The 17,224-nt window shown below is 40.2% G+C and overlaps 2 protein-coding genes across 5 annotated transcripts; one reads left to right on the top strand and one right to left on the bottom strand.

The window, feature by feature from the left end:
- Positions 1-5,024: 5,024 nt before the first annotated feature.
- On the top strand, positions 5,025-8,958 carry LOC115403861 (interferon-induced protein 44-like). Of its 3 annotated transcripts, none has more exons than XM_030112888.1 (8): positions 5,025-5,466; positions 5,712-5,748; positions 5,860-5,893; positions 6,022-6,217; positions 6,302-6,446; positions 6,548-6,713; positions 8,392-8,492; positions 8,633-8,958. In XM_030112888.1, exons 4-8 carry the CDS (start codon positions 6,099-6,101, stop codon positions 8,852-8,854), a joined length of 753 nt encoding a protein of 250 aa, XP_029968748.1. In that variant the 5' UTR covers positions 5,025-5,466; positions 5,712-5,748; positions 5,860-5,893; positions 6,022-6,098; the 3' UTR covers positions 8,855-8,958. The 3 variants fall into 3 exon arrangements, with proteins under 3 accessions (XP_029968748.1, XP_029968746.1, XP_029968749.1); XM_030112886.1 differs by having other exon boundaries at positions 6,294-6,446; XM_030112889.1 differs by having other exon boundaries at positions 5,025-5,748.
- A 4,885-nt stretch (positions 8,959-13,843) lies between these two features.
- LOC115403862 (interferon-induced protein 44-like) lies at positions 13,844-16,887 on the bottom strand. 2 transcript variants are annotated; one of them, XM_030112891.1, is made up of 8 exons: positions 16,787-16,887; positions 16,624-16,663; positions 16,496-16,529; positions 16,185-16,383; positions 15,788-15,940; positions 15,161-15,326; positions 14,503-14,603; positions 13,844-14,355 (listed from the first exon to the last, which is right to left on the bottom strand). In XM_030112891.1, exons 1-8 carry the CDS (start codon positions 16,796-16,798, stop codon positions 14,173-14,175), a joined length of 888 nt encoding a protein of 295 aa, XP_029968751.1. In that variant the 5' UTR covers positions 16,799-16,887; the 3' UTR covers positions 13,844-14,172. The 2 variants fall into 2 exon arrangements, with proteins under 2 accessions (XP_029968751.1, XP_029968750.1); XM_030112890.1 differs by having other exon boundaries at positions 16,496-16,547; positions 16,787-16,813.
- Between the last annotated feature and the right edge of the window lie 337 nt (positions 16,888-17,224).

Below are 17,224 nucleotides of genomic sequence, written 5' to 3'. Positions count from 1 at the left end.
TGCTTGACCTTTGACCTTTCTGTTTCAGGGCCGAAAACAATTTCCTTAAAGTGCACGGTAGACCGTGGACTGGTGTAGTTTCACTTTGAAATCTTCCCTTCAGGTATTTACAGTGTGTAGAACTTGTTTTTCTAGTTAGCAACCAAAACACGTCACAACGAAGGTTAAAACAATATGATTCAAAGGAGTTTCTTTTTCCCTTTCAGTTACGTAAGCCCTTCCCTTCTACTGTAAAAAAATATCTTGTGTAACACAGAGTTGCTGCTGTCAGAAAACAAACACTGTTTTCAGTGAATCTGGTCAGTTGTGTACGGTACTGTTTGTTCATCGATCCATATTCTAGACCCCCTTTGTCCTAGTTGGGGCTGCAACACTGGCCAAAAATGCTGTGTGTGTGTGTGTGTGTGTGTGTGTGTGTGTGTGTGTGTGTGTGTGTGTGTGTGTAACAGATCCTCATCCCATTTGAGTATTGGTCAGTCCTGATCCTACGCTAGTTGTACTGCTTGCAACAGTGTGCTAGCACCTTTGATGGGACTTGACGGCGTCAGTGTTTGACTTTTTCTGTGATTGTGTTGAGCCTGTTCACATGGCAAAAAGGCCAGGACCTGGAGGGTCCTCACACTAAGGCTACGTTGACACTGCAGGGTTTGATGCTCCTTTCGGATTTTTTTGTGAAATCCGATTTTTTTGCGAGTTCGTTCACATTTACAATAAAATGCGACTTGTATGTGATCTCCCATCTGAACGGAATACCACCCAAAAGTGTCCCGCATGCGCAGAAGAGAACATAACGACGTCACGCAGCAGCGCACTTCAGTGTTTACAGAACCCACAAACAATACAGAATCTGTAGCTTTTCAAGCGTCGATGATATATTTAAGAACTGATCAAACACGTATTCCTACAATTGAATAGTGAGCAATCATTTCAGTGCTGCGCTTCTAATCAGCCGCGCCGAGCTCCTTCTGTGTGTGTGTGTGTGTGTGTGAGAGAGAGAGAGCGACAGGGAGCGAGAGAGAGGGATAGAGATAGGGAGAGAGGGAGAGCGCGCGTGTGGATATTATTATTATTTTTCCTCCCCGTTGTCCTGGCGCTGCAGAATTTAGCGAATGAGAAAGAAGAGAGCCAAGTTTTTGGCCATGGCGTTTTGTGGGGCAGCGGCAGCAACTGAGAAACGCAGCCAGGAGTGGTGGGACAGTGATGAGAGGCTTTAGTGATACGGAGTTCAATAATAATTTTCGGATGACAAGAACTCCCTTAATGTGCGTCTGCGAGCGCCTTTTTTTAACACTCTCACGGTAAGACACACGTCTTCGGTGCCCCACATCGTGACGTGCAGGTCGGATAAATGCGACCTGGCCGTTCAGACTGAAGTCGCATGGCAAAAGATCAGATACGTATCGGATTTAGGACCACATATCCAAGTGGCCTGGGTCGCATTTGAAAAAATTGGATCTGTGTCGTTCAGACTGTCAGGAAAAGATCCGATACAGGTCGTATAGGGGCAAAAAAATCGGATTTGGGTCACTTCAGCCTGCAGTGTGAACGTAGCCTAATTCGTAGAGCTACATAATCTGTCCCTTCACTTCATTTCTGTTTTAGTCATGTGGGAATGGCACCAGGGCATTATGACTGCATAAAGTGACTGATAAGACTGATGGATGATAGATATTGAGTCGGGCCTGCACTCTGATGGGCTTATATAAATCTATCCATGTTGAACTTAACCAGAATTTAATTCTGGAAGTACAACCTGGACCGCGTACACTGAAAAAAAATGTTACTAGACCACTTATAATAAAGTAAGACAACTTTTTTCCATAACTTATTTCTGTTGATGAAGCAAGATTGTCCTTTTTTAGAACTATTTACTGATTTTTTTTTTTTTGTACATGAAAATGTTTTGTGTTTTGAAATATTTTTTGACATAAATAGTACAGATAGAAAATTGTGTTCTTAGTGTTAAATGTATTTCTTCTCAGATATTTTTTCTTCAGCGTGCAGACCATATCTCCTTTGACCTCTAAATAGAACATCTACCGGACATGTTCACCTGAAATTCTTTCGACACAGTGCCCTGTCTTTGAATGAAGTCCAAGTGTCATCTGAACAAAATGTTCCTTTAAGAGAATCGTATGAAGAGAATCTTAATCGAATGATCAGCATGTGAACTGAAGAAAAAATAATATTCCACTAAATTCAGAATGTATTCGAATATTGATTCTTTACTTGAACCATAACCCGAGACTTGAACAATGATTTCGAGCAGGGATTAGGTTATGTTCTTCTTATGTTGTTCTCAACTATTAATTTTGCTCATTTAATTTTAGTGTTTTTCAACTGTGGTAACTTATGGAATGCACTTTCAATTTCATTTTGCTTGTACGATTAAAACATTGTATCACTCATTCTATTCTTTTAATCGCAGAACAGTCATGCCACCCGTCCTCTCAAAAAATGTTTGGTCAGACAGTGCTGCTGCTTTTTAAAAAGGAATACAGCCTTCAACAGAATAATATATCTAATGTGGAAAAATTAAGTGGACACACAACTGTAGATATACTTTCTGTTTGCTCAAACAGCATAAGCTGCTAATTTATTCTTCAACTTCCTGCATTGATTTTTAATTTGTATTGATTGTAGGGGTGGGACGAGACACAAATTTCACGGGACGAGATGTCTCGTGAGATTGAGTCGACGAGATTGAGACGACACGAGACCGGGGGGGGGGGGGGGGGGGGGGGGGGGGGGGGGGTTGGGGTTGTTGGTGCTGAGGTTGTGGGGGGGGGGCAGCGCGGTACTCACATGCAGCGTCGGAGCATGGAGTGTCAGGTCGGAGTGCCCCTTGTACGGCCACGTTGCCCTCCGCTCTACACTGCGCCCGAGGCGGCCGCCTAGTTCCCCTATTCCCATTCAAACCGCAAGACGACGCCATGACTGCATTTGCATTTCATGCCACTAGGTGCGCTGTTTACATGTTCAACCTTATTTTTCACAGACACCACAGAGGAAGAAGGGCTGCAGCCGCTGCAGGCTCTCTCTGCATGCTGTTAGAAAAAGAGTGTGAGCAGGCAAGACGAGGTAAAATGTTCATTGATGCGATGCACCGTTTTTTCAATAAAAGAGAAGAACTGAACGATCGTTTCCGCACATTTTCTTTACGTCGTATCAATTAAACTGTATCACAAGTAGTTTGTGGACTCAAAAGACCAAGATTCCTTGCAGATAGAACATGCGCAGAACAGTATTTCATGTCCTTTTCGACCGGGTTTTTAAATATGAATATGAGCACAATCAGGGTTTTGCACGTGTTTATATGGCTGTGCGCCATGTAATGTATCATTCCGTCAATATTCCAGTTAATAAAGAGTTTTTGCCTTGATATAAACGTACTTAATCTCGCGGCATTCGATCTCGCGAGATCTCGTGACACGAGATCTCGTCCCATCCCTAATTGATTGTGATCAGTTTTTAACCATTTTCATCTCATAGCATGCTTTTTAGTCAAGTTAATCCTTTAACTTTTGCTCAGACTCAAATTTGAATTAAGTTTATGTGCAAAAGAAGAGAAATATTAACCTGTTTAATTTATTAAAAAGGAAAGTCAGCAGCATGCAGATTGTTTCGCTTTCACACTGATGAAGGACAGGCCTTTTGTATGTTCTTCTGTAAGACGATGTTGCTGCTTTCAAACAGATCACTTGTGACAGGAATCTCACAACCTTCTAGAACTACAACTTCCAATAGAAGAACATTTTTGACATTAAACTGTAAAGACACATTCATTCAGTCATTTTCTGTTCCAACATTTTCCCAGCACAGGCTTTGATTCTTTTCTCTTGAATACAAATTAAACAGCATCTGCCGCTAATTCCAATCATTCTTCTGATTGTTCTGATGAGCTGCAGTTTACATTGTGATGCTACAAAATAAAAAGTTAAATGTTAAAGTATACACCTAAAAGTGAGTATTCTGAGAATCAACACTGTATAGAGTTAAACATTAATAATGGTCAACACCAGTGGCGGCTGCTGGTCTTCCAAAGAGGGGAAGCTCATTTTCAGCATACACTGTAATATGTGTAATCTGTTTTTTGTATGTAAATTCTATTAGCTTTCATGCCTTTTGTACACCCTGACAAAGTTAGACAGATCCTCAAAGCCCACTTGTGACCAGACAACACCTCCCTGTATAGTTTCATCCAGAGGCATGGCCAGCAGTACATTTTATTGGTGACAGCGCTTCAGTCAGCAGCTCACCTGGTCAGACCAGGACAGCTGAAAGGACCTGTTACTTTTCCCCACCTTTCGGCACCAGCTCAGTCTTAGGAGTTGATCTGTTATGCAGTTTAACACCAATTTTCTCTTCGTAAGGAAGAATATCAAATGGCTTACCCAAAATCCGGTCCACAACATTCACATTGTCTGGCGTTGTGTGCAGCTGGCGAGCAGCTGGAGCAGCTGGAGGCTGGAGCTGTGTGAGAGAAGGGGAGAAGCTCCACAGCTGCTGGTCGAGGACAGAAACTACAGAGTGACCGAAACGAGTCTCCAAACACAACGCTAGTCGTTTTTCACAAACACAAAGTCTCCAGGGATCAGCAAAGCCTCCGAATCAACCCAGCACAACAGAATGAAAAACTTCAGAAGCACTTTGGTGCATTTTTTTTACTTCAAGATCGCTGATTTGCTCATTTCGCTGTCAATCAAGCTTCACACAGATCATCCAATCACCACACAGAAGCTCAGCGTCCAGGCCAGCCCACTGCCCCATAGACCCCCAGAGACGCTGAGCGTCCGTGGGCGGGACCAGCCCAGTATTTTATCCAATGAGCGTCCAGTTTCACTGCAGCAGAACAACCCACTCTCGCTTCCGCATGGACGCTCAGCGTCCGGCTGTTTAAAGTGCCGTGCGCTGCGAGGAGGAGTGAGAAAAAAGCCGAGTCAATTACTTGAGATAAGTAGCCGATTCTGAACAAAAGATGAACGTGTTGTAGCGCATATTTAGTCAATGAAATGTTTACACAACAGTAAATATTGGACCACTTATTTTTTGACATTTTAGGGGAAGTTGAGCTTCCCTTGCAGTCTTAGAGCAATCGCCACTGGTCAACACAAAGTACTCTGCAGAGTGCCAGCATTAGAAAATCACTGCAAAAGTGTATAATTAAGTCCAATTTTAAACACTCTCAGAGTGAATTCAACACTGGGGAATTTGCAGTGACACTCCCTTTCAGGTCTACACACCTTTTGCATTTCCTTGAAATCACATTACCTAAAGGAAACTGAAAGCATGAACAGTGTATTTAAAAGTCAGTTATCAGTGGAAAGGGCACACTGAGCTTTGGCTTTAAACATAACTAGACATCAAGAGCTTCACTGCACTCTGCTCACCTCAGACTAACTTCAGCAAAGAGAATTAATTGCTTTCAAGTCACATTTATTTTTAATCAGAATGGATTATATTTGGGTAAGACTGTTTTAAACTATATTTTTCTGTTATCAACTGAAATGTACTTTAATATTTCAAATATTTTTAATTCACTAAATAATGAAGAAGATTACTTTTTTCTGCCCATACTTGCCAAAAAGTGTCAAACACATTGATCTGTAAGCATCTTGTTTGAGTGGTCTATCTTTATTTAGCTTTATTCAAACTGTTATAAGAAAGCTGAAGTCATTCATATTTTGTTTTCTCTTATTGCCTCTACCAAGAGTGCCTGGGAATACATTCGATGGTTTGGAAAGCCTCGTAAGTCAATTAATATGACATGTCTTCAATCCTCAATAGTAAATAAAATAAATAATAAATCCACAATGACTGTTGAAAATATGAGTGATGCTGATGTGTTTGACCTTACAGCATTAAAGCAACCATGGAGAGATGTGCCGTGGGGGTGAGTAATCAGGGTGTGATTAAATCACTGGTAATACCTCATCAACATGAAATATATCTTGCTTTTTTTCTTCATATATTAGTGGGCACTTACTCCAAACTTCAACCCCTGATTTTTCTTTGGAACAGTCGCAGAAGAGAAAACCTTCAGAGGGTGAAGGACTACCAACCACATTCAGAAGCTCAACATCTCAGAGTTCTTCTCCATGGACCACCAGGCTCTGGAAAGTCCAGCTTCATCAACTCTGTTGACAGCGCTCTGCGAGGAAAAACCACAACTCGAGCTTTGGCAGCCACTGCCTATGATTGCAGCTTCACCAACACAGTATGAAGAGCTTGAACAATAATTGTTTAGAGATTTCTCAAATATTTTTTAAAGAAAAAAATATTTGTATTTACAGTACAATAGTTTCAGGATCCAGAGAGACAGGCCTGGATCCCATTATCCCCTTGTCTTCAGTGACACCATGGGTATTGAGAGGGGCTCTGGGACAGGAGCTGAAGTGAATGAAATCAAACTGATCCTGGAAGGACGCATCAGAGAAGGATTCAAGGTACGAAATCTATATTTTGTTATCTCTGACTTTTTTAAGCTCTAAAACATCACGATTACTGTGACTAAAACTGTGACTGAGAATTTTTTCCTTTTTTCCAGTTCAATTCCGGCAGTCCACCAAGTGCTCAATTCTACAATGCAAATCCCACCATAAATGACAAAGTTCATGTTCTGGTTTGTGTCATTCCTGCCTCCATGTTAGACCTGATGGATGAAAGGTCATTTCGCAAGATAAAAGATGTCAGGGACGACGCCAGTGAGTTAGGTGAGTTTAACTGTTTGATAACAGAGCATTTGATTTATAGTGTCCTGATGGTGTTCTCATTATAATGATGAAATGAAATTCTGAATGAACTAACCTTATCGTTTCTGATGTCTTTCATGAAATCACCGTAAGCAAATCAAAACCACAAGTTGATAAAATGATAACAATGCATTGGTTTTATATAGCGCTTTTCAGGACACTCAAAGATGCTTTACATTGCATTATTCATTCACACCATACTGGGTGGTGGTAAGCTACTACTGTAGCCACAGCTGCCCCAGGGCAGCCCAGGAAGCGAGGCTGTCAATCTGCGCCATCGGCCCCTCCGACCACCACCAACCATTCACTCTCACAACTGTCATACGAGGCAAGGTGGGTGAAGTGTCTTGCCCAAGGACACAACGACAGTTTTACGCCTGCGGGAGCGGGGATCGAACCGCCAACCTTCCGGTTATAAGATGACCTGCTCTACCAACTGAGCTACTGTCGCCCCATAGATAGATAATATCAGTACCACCAATCCCCAGCCCAAACAAAATCATAAAAACAATAACACCTAAATGTTTATACAGGGAAAATACCTGTTCAGAGGAAGAGGTGAAAACCTGTATGTCTCATTTAGTCCCATTTTCACCTCAGGGAGATCGAAAGAGAAAGAGATATCAGGTTCAATATCATGTCACACATGCAAATATAGTCAAAATGGATTATAGCCTACTGTGGGCCCTACTCAGTAACTTTTACAGCAGACAATCAACAGAAACTGAAATGAAAGTATCATGAAGTTGATATTGTTCCAGTTATATGCTATTAAATTTCATTTTCATTTGCAAAACCCACCCCTACTTCACTGGAGAGGCCCATTTTAAGGTCTACTGTGAGAGAGAGAGCGATTAATAATCAGTGATGTTTAGAGACTGGTGTCTCCATTCGTGCTTTCATTGAGCCACTTTTGCAAACTCCCCCCACAGCTGTGCCTAACCACACCCCACCGCCACAATTATAAATCTGCAAATAATGTCAAAAACAAAAAAAGAATGTAAACGTTTTAACCACTGAATATTTTGACAAAATGTGTGTGACTCTTTCTGAACATCTGTTGATTTCATAAATGCAATGACACTAATCAAAATCTTATTTTATAGTTCTTAACTTGTGTTATCACAGTTTTTCATCTCAAATACATTTCGTAGTAACAGGCATTTTATTTGAGTGAAGGGATCAAAAGCAACCGTTTTGGTTAGAATTGCAATAAAGCATTGCTATCAGTCATTACCTGAACTTTAATATTCACCAATAATTGTGAAACATTCTGTCCTAAGAGGTCAGAGGGGGCACGCTCAGCTTTTAAACAGCAACAACAAAGTGAAACAAGGTCAAGCCCTCCACACCAACTCTTTAGCTGCTGACTGTCCGTTCCTTTCTTAAAATAGCTCTTCTCAGAATGACGTTCAGTATTTCTGGTTATCAGTCAGTAGCCACTGGACCACAGTGAGGACTGGGTAATGTTTAACGTCTGTCTTTCACTTCACACTTGTCTTGTATGTTTTGCATCTTCTGTCAGGATGTGTCACCATCAACAGAAACAATATTATATCAGTGTCATATGACACAAACAGATGTTTATCAAACATTCTAAAGATACATTTCTGTTCTGGTTTGTGCTCTTTCTTGGCAGGAATTCCCCAAGTCGCGATCCTCACCAAAATTGATGAAGCCTGTAATGTTGTCCAATACAGTTTGCAATATGTCTACAGGAGCTACTGGCTGAAAAAGCAGGTGAGTGATCAACTAAAAAACAACTGATCAGCTGAACTGTGCTGACATGCGACCACAGTCTCAGTGATTTTGAAGTGTCTATTACTTTTTATGCATAAACTACAATCAATGATTTTCTTCCTTATGTCATTGAAAATTAGATGGAAAAAGTGAGTGTGATGACAGGAATTCCAATGCACTGCATCTTCCCAGTGAGGAACTACAGCTCAGAAATCGAAACAGATGATGACATGGATTCACTGATACTGAGCGCAATGAGAAAGATCATTGACTACGGAGAAGACTTCCTGAATGATCAGTGTGCTGCAGGCGATGATGGCACTCAGGAAATTGCCCTGAATCAAAACATGGAACATGCTTGACAGCAGCGATCATAAAAACTGACATTTAACAACGTTTTTACTTCTTCAGAGGTCAGACCAAAGTGTTGTCCCCTTTGATATCTTTTTTTCCTGTATGTTTTTTTTTTTTTGGTATTGAATTAAAGCAACACTAAGGAACTTTCAGTTTTCGTTGATTTTGGCGGCGCCAGTGGACAAAAGCGGTAGTGTTTTGCCTGAAGGAATACTACAGTTCCCATGAGGACTAGCGCGTGGCATCGTAAAATGCTGCTCCCGGTGGCATGCTGTTGGACTGAACTCGCCTACATTTGTTTCCAGTGGCTGTGTGAAGGACGGATAGCGACGAGGTAATGAATCTAATGGTGGCTAAACAATGTTATATCATGATGTGACGCATGCCATAAAGCAGTCTGCGCATTTGGAGTTTTTTAGTGTGCAGGGTTCCTACCACCCTCCTCACAGCTGCTTAGTCCAAGTGAAGCAATACTGATGCCCTCAGGCCGTGACAGAGGGGTCATTCAACTAGTTGTAAGTCGATGTATCATCACAAAAGATATTAAAATGTTTTATTAAGGTTGAAAAGTTCCTTAGTGTCGGTTTAAGATTGTGCTCTTAATGAAGTCTCTTTTGTTCTGTTGATAAGCACATTCTGTTCTACCTCTATTGTGTTCACCACACCTGGTTTCAGTGTGTGCTGTTGACAGTTCTCGGCTTTGTAGACTCACCCTTTATTCTCATATTTATGTAATGAACTTGGCATCAGGGTTGCTGTTCATGGCTAATATCAGATGGTTTATCATCTTTTCCTTTTTCTCACCATAAGTTTTCTACATCCTGGCATGGAAACATAATCCACGTCAGCCACTTTCGTTTTTAATGAAGCCTGTTGGACCAGATCCTCATCTTTGTCAAATAAACTTGTTTGAATTGTGCCGCCTCAGTTCTGAGTTCTTGTTTGATTGTTGAATAAGATCATTCATTCGCTCAACCTCCACCTTATCTGAAAAGTCTCCGTTTCATCATCCGTGGAGTAAAGTGTGGAACAAAGAGTTTGTTTTTTGTTTATTTGACGATAGTATTGCATTGATGGTTGTGCTGTTGGAGAAAATGGTAGCTGTTGATGTCTGGGTGTATCAAAACAATGACATGAAAACACTGTTGTCACATAATGGCATTTCTCAACTATGAAACAGATTTAGATTGAAGTCAGATTTAAAGAATTGAACTGAGAAGCTCTGGACATGCAAAGAGGTAGAATGATCTAAGTTTATTCTTCTTCCAACTCCCTTCAGCACTCATTAAGACAGGTAATGTTATTTCTTGGGTGATTTCTTTGACTGTTTTTCATTATGATCATTCAATCATTTTAGATAGATTATGATTTTAGATTATGTGCAATCATTAGGTTAGAGTCAATATACTGTACATATGAATGCTCCATATACATCCCTGATGGAGGGATAAATAGGTCTGTTTTCCTGGGTCAAGTGTGAGGGGTGCTGGGAAAGCCAAGCCCCTCCAAGAAATATGACTTAAAATTAAAAAATAAATAAAAAGGTTTTTCTTTTTTTTTTAAAATAAGTGTGAGTATTACAAATTGCTGTCTGGTAACCAGACTCTGGCTAATGAATCAATACATCAACCAAACTTGGTTGTAAAAACCAGTGTGTTCTGAGTCAGCCAGTAGGTGCAGGTCATGTGACCTTTGATCTCCCCACTGTTTTCGACTGACTGCTTCACTGACTGACAGTAATAAACTATGGAGGCTTTTTGATCAAATGTCACATATTGAAAACTGACTGATGATTTGAACAAAGACATAAGAGGTTGGGTGGCACGACTGGTGTAGGGGTGGTGGGTGAACGGTGCGCCCCGCCATGGGTGTGGGGAGGGAATGGTGCAGGCATGGGTGGAGTGATGCAGCCACGCAATGGGTGTGTGTGTGTGTGTGTGTGTGTGTGTGTGTGTGTGTGTGTGTGTGTGTGTGTGTGTGTGTGTGTGTGTGGAGAGGAGACTACAGAGATCCGGACTCCTCACCTGCCTCCATGAGAACTTCCTGTTTCGGTGGAGAGAAGGACTCCACTCTGGTTGTCATGGTGAATCCATGATTCTGTGATCGACTGTGTTGGTTTCGCCGAGGGCGCTCTGATCCTGGTTTTTTTTCACCTGGCTTGATGAATCCATGCGTTCTCATCCTGGATTGGTCTTCTGTGCAACCCAGTAAGCCTGAACCCTCTGGTTATGGATTAGACGAGCCTGGATGAGTCGTTCATCCTTGATGCCTGAATCCTCCTTTTGTGCAAAAGGCCCCTGGTACTGTTATGTCTCCCTCTGTGTCCCCCTCTAGGTCTTAGTAAGTTTATCTTACCTGTTAGTTAGTTACTCACTGGTAGCACACAAATAAGGACTATTCATATTGGAGTGTTTTTTGTTTTTGTCTTTCAAAAGGAGTTCTTCTTTCTTTTGTCTTCTGTCAAAGGTTTATCACCACCACCTGCTGGTCAAAACAGTTTTGACAAAAAAACAACTGACAACAGCAAAATGCAAAGCATCAAAACAGAAGTACTCAGTGATCAGAAAAACAGACTTTTTTCCAGGGGACAATATTTTCTGATGGAACCAAAGCAGACCCAACGGATGGACAGCACACTACACGCCTTTTTTCATCTTTTGTTGTCAGAGCACATACACAATGTTTTAAAAGCCTGTATGAGAAATAAAAACTCCACATGGTTCCACATGATGCATTATTGAAACAACTTATCAGAAGAGAATTTTTGGTTGAGCTGTGATTTTAAAATCACCATTAAGTTTATCTAAATTCCTCCAGTTTGGAAAATAATCTAACCACAATCTTTCACCTCATAATTCAACTTTGTGGAACGATAGAACAATTATGAAGTGAAGTGATCTCTCAAGGAAAAATATAACTTTCCCATTTAGAAAAAATATCTCATTGAGCAGTTAAATTTTTGGAATATAAAACTTCATAAGAAAGATAATAACAAGCTTTTTGAACTGAAGTGCCACACTGTGCGAAGCCAGGAAGTACATTTTGCAGCATAAACTCAAAGTTTCTAAAGACACAATCCAAGGTAAACCTACTGGTATCTTACCACAGTTGCCACAACTTTTTTATGATAAAGTATTTTTGAGGCACAATCCTGTTTTTTCCCAGCACATATTTACATGACAGTTCCAGTACGACGTTCCAGGTGAAATACAAACTACATTATGTTGGTAAAGAGCAGGGATCCTTCAATTGTTCTTACAGCCAGATGGCTTGAGGTGAGCTTTGCCAATTGGAGACTCAGAAACATCAGTGAAAGCAGCTTCAGGCACAGAAGCAGAGATGCAACTTTTAAACAGGACAGAGACACTGGATGATGATCCCGTATATAATGAGGCGTCTATGTAGATTATGTAGAATTTAGCACCGCCACCTGCTGGACAAGAGTATAATTACATCAATCATTTTAAAGAGTACAATGGTCTCCTGAACGAGCTGAAAGTTGCCTTACTCACACAAAAATATATATCTGGATGTGTCGAGTCTCAGTTAAAAATGAAACTAACTGACAAGCCCAATGATTACCGTAATCTGAGATTTACAAAAGATGTCATGAATGTCTCGCGATTCTCAGCTCACCGCAGCTCTTATTTTTTGGTGTTAGGATCCATAGTCATGACTGGGATTCATTTATTTTGAAAAATCCATGACAAAATCCATGGGCATTCAGCTTCGGTTATGGAGAACAGACGCTACATGAAGACAGTCGCGGAAAGGTTACGGTACATGGCTTGTCAGGGGATTGCCTAGAGAGGTCACAATGAGGCGGAGGAATCAACAAACAGAGGGAACTTTCGCGAGCTGTTGGATGTGATTGCATTATTTGATCCAGTGGTGAAGAAAAAGTTGGACAACAACCCATCGAATGCTAAATATAGTCATCATGACATCCAAAATGACATTTTTTCTGTGATGGCTGAAATGATTCGGACACAAATAAGTGATGAGCTGATGGATGCTGAGTCCTTTGCCATTTTGGTGGACGAAAGCATGGATGTAAGCAAAAAAGAACAGATATCAGTTATTGTTCGCTATTTAAAGCCAGGGACAGAGCAGGTGCAGGAGGAGTTTCTGCATTTTACGGCTGCAGATGGACGAGACGCTGGCTTCTTACTTACCAGCATCAAGCACACCCTCAGTCAGTGTAACATTAATCTGCAGTTTTGTGTCGGTCAGTGCTACGATGGCGCATCAGTTATGTCAGGATGTAACGGGGTGCTCGAAATGTATTGGCTGAAGCTGACCAGCGCTTTTTCGATAACATGGGGGTCTATGAGATGAAGGCGGGGCTCATAAATACATTTTTATATTGCTTTATGCTAATATTATATTGTAGTTTCGAACCAGACTGACACATTTAAGCTCTGTTAAAAAAAATGATACAAACATTGGAAAGAAACGGAAACTCCGGACACGAGCTTTAAGGTTAAAAATCCATATGGATAAGGTCTGTTTGATATTGTGGAGTAAACTGATGTTTTCTTGTAAATTTGTATATTTTATTACCTGTTAAAAAACTTTAGTTTCGTTATGGATGTGGCTGTCCTGCTTCAGACAGTCGGGCAAGTGGAGTGGAGCCACACAGTTTTTTGACCTCTCTTTTTCTCTTTTTGTCTTTGGATATCACCTTTGTTATTTAATTTATTTTTCTATGGGTGTTATGTTTTCTAACGATTTTGAGTTTAACTAAACAGTTTAACTGAATCAAGAGGATTCTGTGGAGTTTTTCATTTCACATGTGGATTATAAGAGGAAATAGGAGCGTCAAGCTTGGGCTTCATTGATCAGGAACCTACAGCTATACTTAATTTCATTAATAACCACAACTGCACAGGCCTGATGAGATGGTACATGAATGAAAAAATTGTTCACAGGGTGTGTCTCACTGAAAAAAGGTTGAGAACCACTGACCTACTAACATTGCCACGCCAAAATGTTTTCAGAGACAAAGGGAATATTTTATTTACAGTAATGCGTGATCAAATAAGGGGCAATTAAAAATACTTGAAGCGAGAGTAAGAGCTACTAAAAATAAACCAAAAATCCAAACTATTCTCTCAATGTCAAAAGTTAACTATCAAAATAAACAAGAACAGAAACACAAAGTCTGGCCTCAATGGCAAACTTCAACAACAGAAAAGGGGTTAAAAACAATATGTAGGAACAGAGTCTTTCAATATTTTAAATTCCAAAACAAACAAAGCGGAGTACAGCACAGTGCAGTCATGACTGGTTGCAAAGGGAACTTGAACATGGAATCACTGCCAGGTTAGTCAGTGTCCATAGGAGGAAAGGTGTCATTCAGGAAGTCTTCTCCGTAGTCGATGATCTTTCTCATTGTGTCCAGCATCAGTGTATCAGTGTCCTCATCTGTTTTGGTTTCTTCGCTGTAGTTCTTCACCAGGAAGATGCAGTTCAGTGGAAACCCTACAGTCACACTCAGTTGATCCACCTATGTTTCAACAAAACAACAAGAAAGAAAAACTGATTTAAAAAAAATCAAGATATTATTCTTTTGCTACAAGTGCATTTTCATTTTCTAAATCACTGGAACAGATGATGCATCAATATTTGGACTCGTCAAAAAATTATTTCTTACCTTCTCTTTCAGGGTCTTGCTCTTGTAGACATTCCTGATATCTTTTTGGACCTCAGGACAGGCTTTATCAACTTTGGTGAGGACAGCTATTTGGGGAATCCCTGCAAGGAAAGACAAAACAACTCAATGCAGTCAGTTTTCCTCACAGGTTTGGCTGCAGTTTTAAATTTGAAACTCTAAGTGACTCTGTCTCTTGCTTTCACTGGAGTGACTGCATGGAGCATTGAGCTGCCACCAGCAAATATTTAAATATGATACCACATAGTGGGATGGGTTGGTAGGGAAACTTGCCAAACATAGACAAATATAACAGAAAATAATTTTCAATTTGTCATAACAACATATAGAGTCATCTGTCAGCTGATTGGGAACATTAGCTTGGTGTACAGCACAGAGCATGAATGCATTCAGGAAGTAAAAGTCACATAGCAGCTGAGGAAATGAATCTCACCACAATAAAAACAGCTGATCTACTTAAGGTTGAGCGGATTTGCTCCTCTTTTAAGAAACGTTAAATACAGACACAATATACAACAGTTGCTTTCAGATGTTGTGAATTACATTGCTGGTTGAATATTAATCTGCCAGGTTCCATGTGTCTTCTAATTGTGCACAAAAAAATCAAATGAACAGTTGTAAAACTGCTGGATACACGAACCCAATTTCCGGGCTTCTTCTCTGACCTCCTTTATCTTGTTAACAGACACATCCTCCACCGGGTTTGCTGTGGAGGCATCAACAACACAAACCAGAACATGAACTTTGTCATTGGTGGTCGGATTTTCATTGTTGTAGGATCCAGTTGGGATACTGCCAGGAAGGAGCTGAAAAAAAAAACAAACAAAAAAACGAAGATTTACTTTATCATATTAAAACTTAGAATGCAGGTTTGGTATGTTTGTGCATTACGTTGTTTTATGAATTTTTTTTTATGAATGGAGGCAGGAGTCAAACTGTGACTCAGGTAGGTTATAATATGTGATATTGTGGGAACGAAAGTTCATGTTTAATGTCTGATTTTGCTGAACGGTGCAATTGTCTTTCTAACCAAATGCTTTGATCCATGTTGAAATTCTGTTACTTTTACGTAAGAATCTTGATAAACTTCAAAGATATTACTTTACTTCAAAAAGTTGCATTTTTCATTCAGATTTTATTTTTTTTATAAGGGATGGCAAAAATTGATTTCCAAATAAAAATTCCAGAATTATGTGCAAACATTGCTTTGAAAATGCTAAATATATATGACCCAATATTGAGTTTATAGACATTTTTTCATACGTACCTTGCATCCATCTTTGACGTGTCCTTTCAGGATCAGTTTGATATTTTCCAAATCAACTCCTCTCCCAGAGCCCTTCTCAATACCCATGGTGTCACTGAAGACAAGGGGATAAAAGGTCCCAGGCTTTTCTGTCTGGATTTTATAACTTCTGAACTGCAAGTTGAAACAAGTGTTAACAACGTCAGCATGGGGCGTTAGCCTGAGGTCAGATTTCAGCTGCTCAGTTTCTCTATTTGACACTCTGTTGTTAATTGTAGTAAAAGTAGCTGTTCTGTCTTTAGGTTGAAGAAAATTCCAAACATTTTATTGTGTACATATTATTATTATTATTATTATTATTATTATTATTATGACATGAATCATGAGTAGTACACAATTACTGAAAACCTCTTCGTACTTCCTGAGTGAAGCTGAAGCTGCCATCATTAGTTGCTGCCAAAGCTCGAGTTGAAATCCTTCCTCGCAGAGCGCTGTCAACAGAATTGATGAAGCTGGACTTTCCAGAGCCTGGTGGTCCATGCAGCAGAACTCTGAGATGTTGAGCCTCTGAATGAGGCTTAAAATTTCTCACATAATCAAAGTCTTTCTTTTTCTCCCTGTTCAAAAAGAAGATTCAATAGGATGAAGAATGAACTTTGTGCCAAATGTCAAAAGAAGCTCCAAATGTTTCTTGTTGTTGAGGTTTTCCACCCCACCCCAATTACTCACCCCCATGGTACGTCCCTCCACGCTTCATCAAGAACTGTCAAGACAAACAGATCTGCATAACACGTTTCTACTAAAATTGTGTAATTAGTGTGTGAATTTCGGAGTCTGTGAAATATAAATTGACTTACGTAGAGAAGTTGGAGGCTCTTGATTGCGTTTCTTGAATGACTAAATAATTTAAATAAATGAAAATTTACACAAGCAGAAAATCATCAATTTCCACAACATTTGAACATTTTCAAAAAAAATGATGAACACATTAAAAAACAGAAAGGTAAATGACAGTCCTACCCAAAAAGCCATAAGCAATGAATTGTTCTCACTGAGATGAAAAGTGTAAAGCTGTGAAGCTGTTGATGTCTGGTTGAGTTTGAAGCCAACGCCGAACTTGCCTGATGTTTCAAAACACTGTTCATGCTTTCGGTTTCTGTCAGGTCACGTGTTTTCAAAGAAATACTCAGGATGTGTATAACGGAAGTTTATGTTCAGTACACAGGTGGAGTGTGCTTGAAATTCAGCCCCCCCCCCCCCCCCCCCACATGCACGGAGCACGGAGTGTAAGGCAACTGACAGAAAGTTTCAATGGCCCAGTACAGAAGAGAGGAACATAGGCTGTTCGATTATAAATACGGTAGATCATTAATCCAGTCTGTGCTTGCTGACATGCGGTCAGCCACGGCTGCGTTTAGGTTAAACCAAACAAACTACTGTACAACAAGAAGGAAAAAA

The sequence above is a fragment of the Salarias fasciatus genome, chromosome 17 (genome assembly GCF_902148845.1).
Source record: "Salarias fasciatus chromosome 17, fSalaFa1.1, whole genome shotgun sequence".
NCBI lineage: Eukaryota > Metazoa > Chordata > Actinopteri > Blenniiformes > Blenniidae > Salarias > Salarias fasciatus.
The sequence above is the reverse complement of the archived record's forward strand: the minus strand, read 5'-3'. Positions and strand labels throughout refer to the sequence as shown.

Bases quoted from the DNA above. Each gene is read 5' to 3' on its own strand.
- LOC115403861 (XM_030112886.1), top strand. The intron at 5,894-6,021 runs GTGAGTAATCAG...TCTTTGGAACAG, and splicing joins TGGAGAGATGTGCCGTGGGG to TCGCAGAAGAGAAAACCTTC. The intron at 6,714-8,391 runs GTGAGTTTAACT...CTTTCTTGGCAG, and splicing joins GGACGACGCCAGTGAGTTAG to GAATTCCCCAAGTCGCGATC.
- LOC115403862 (XM_030112890.1), bottom strand. The intron at 15,941-16,184 runs GTACGAAGAGGT...TTCAACTTGCAG, and splicing joins GCTTCAGCTTCACTCAGGAA to TTCAGAAGTTATAAAATCCA. The intron at 14,604-15,160 runs GTTCGTGTATCC...CTTTCCTTGCAG, and splicing joins AGAAGAAGCCCGGAAATTGG to GGATTCCCCAAATAGCTGTC.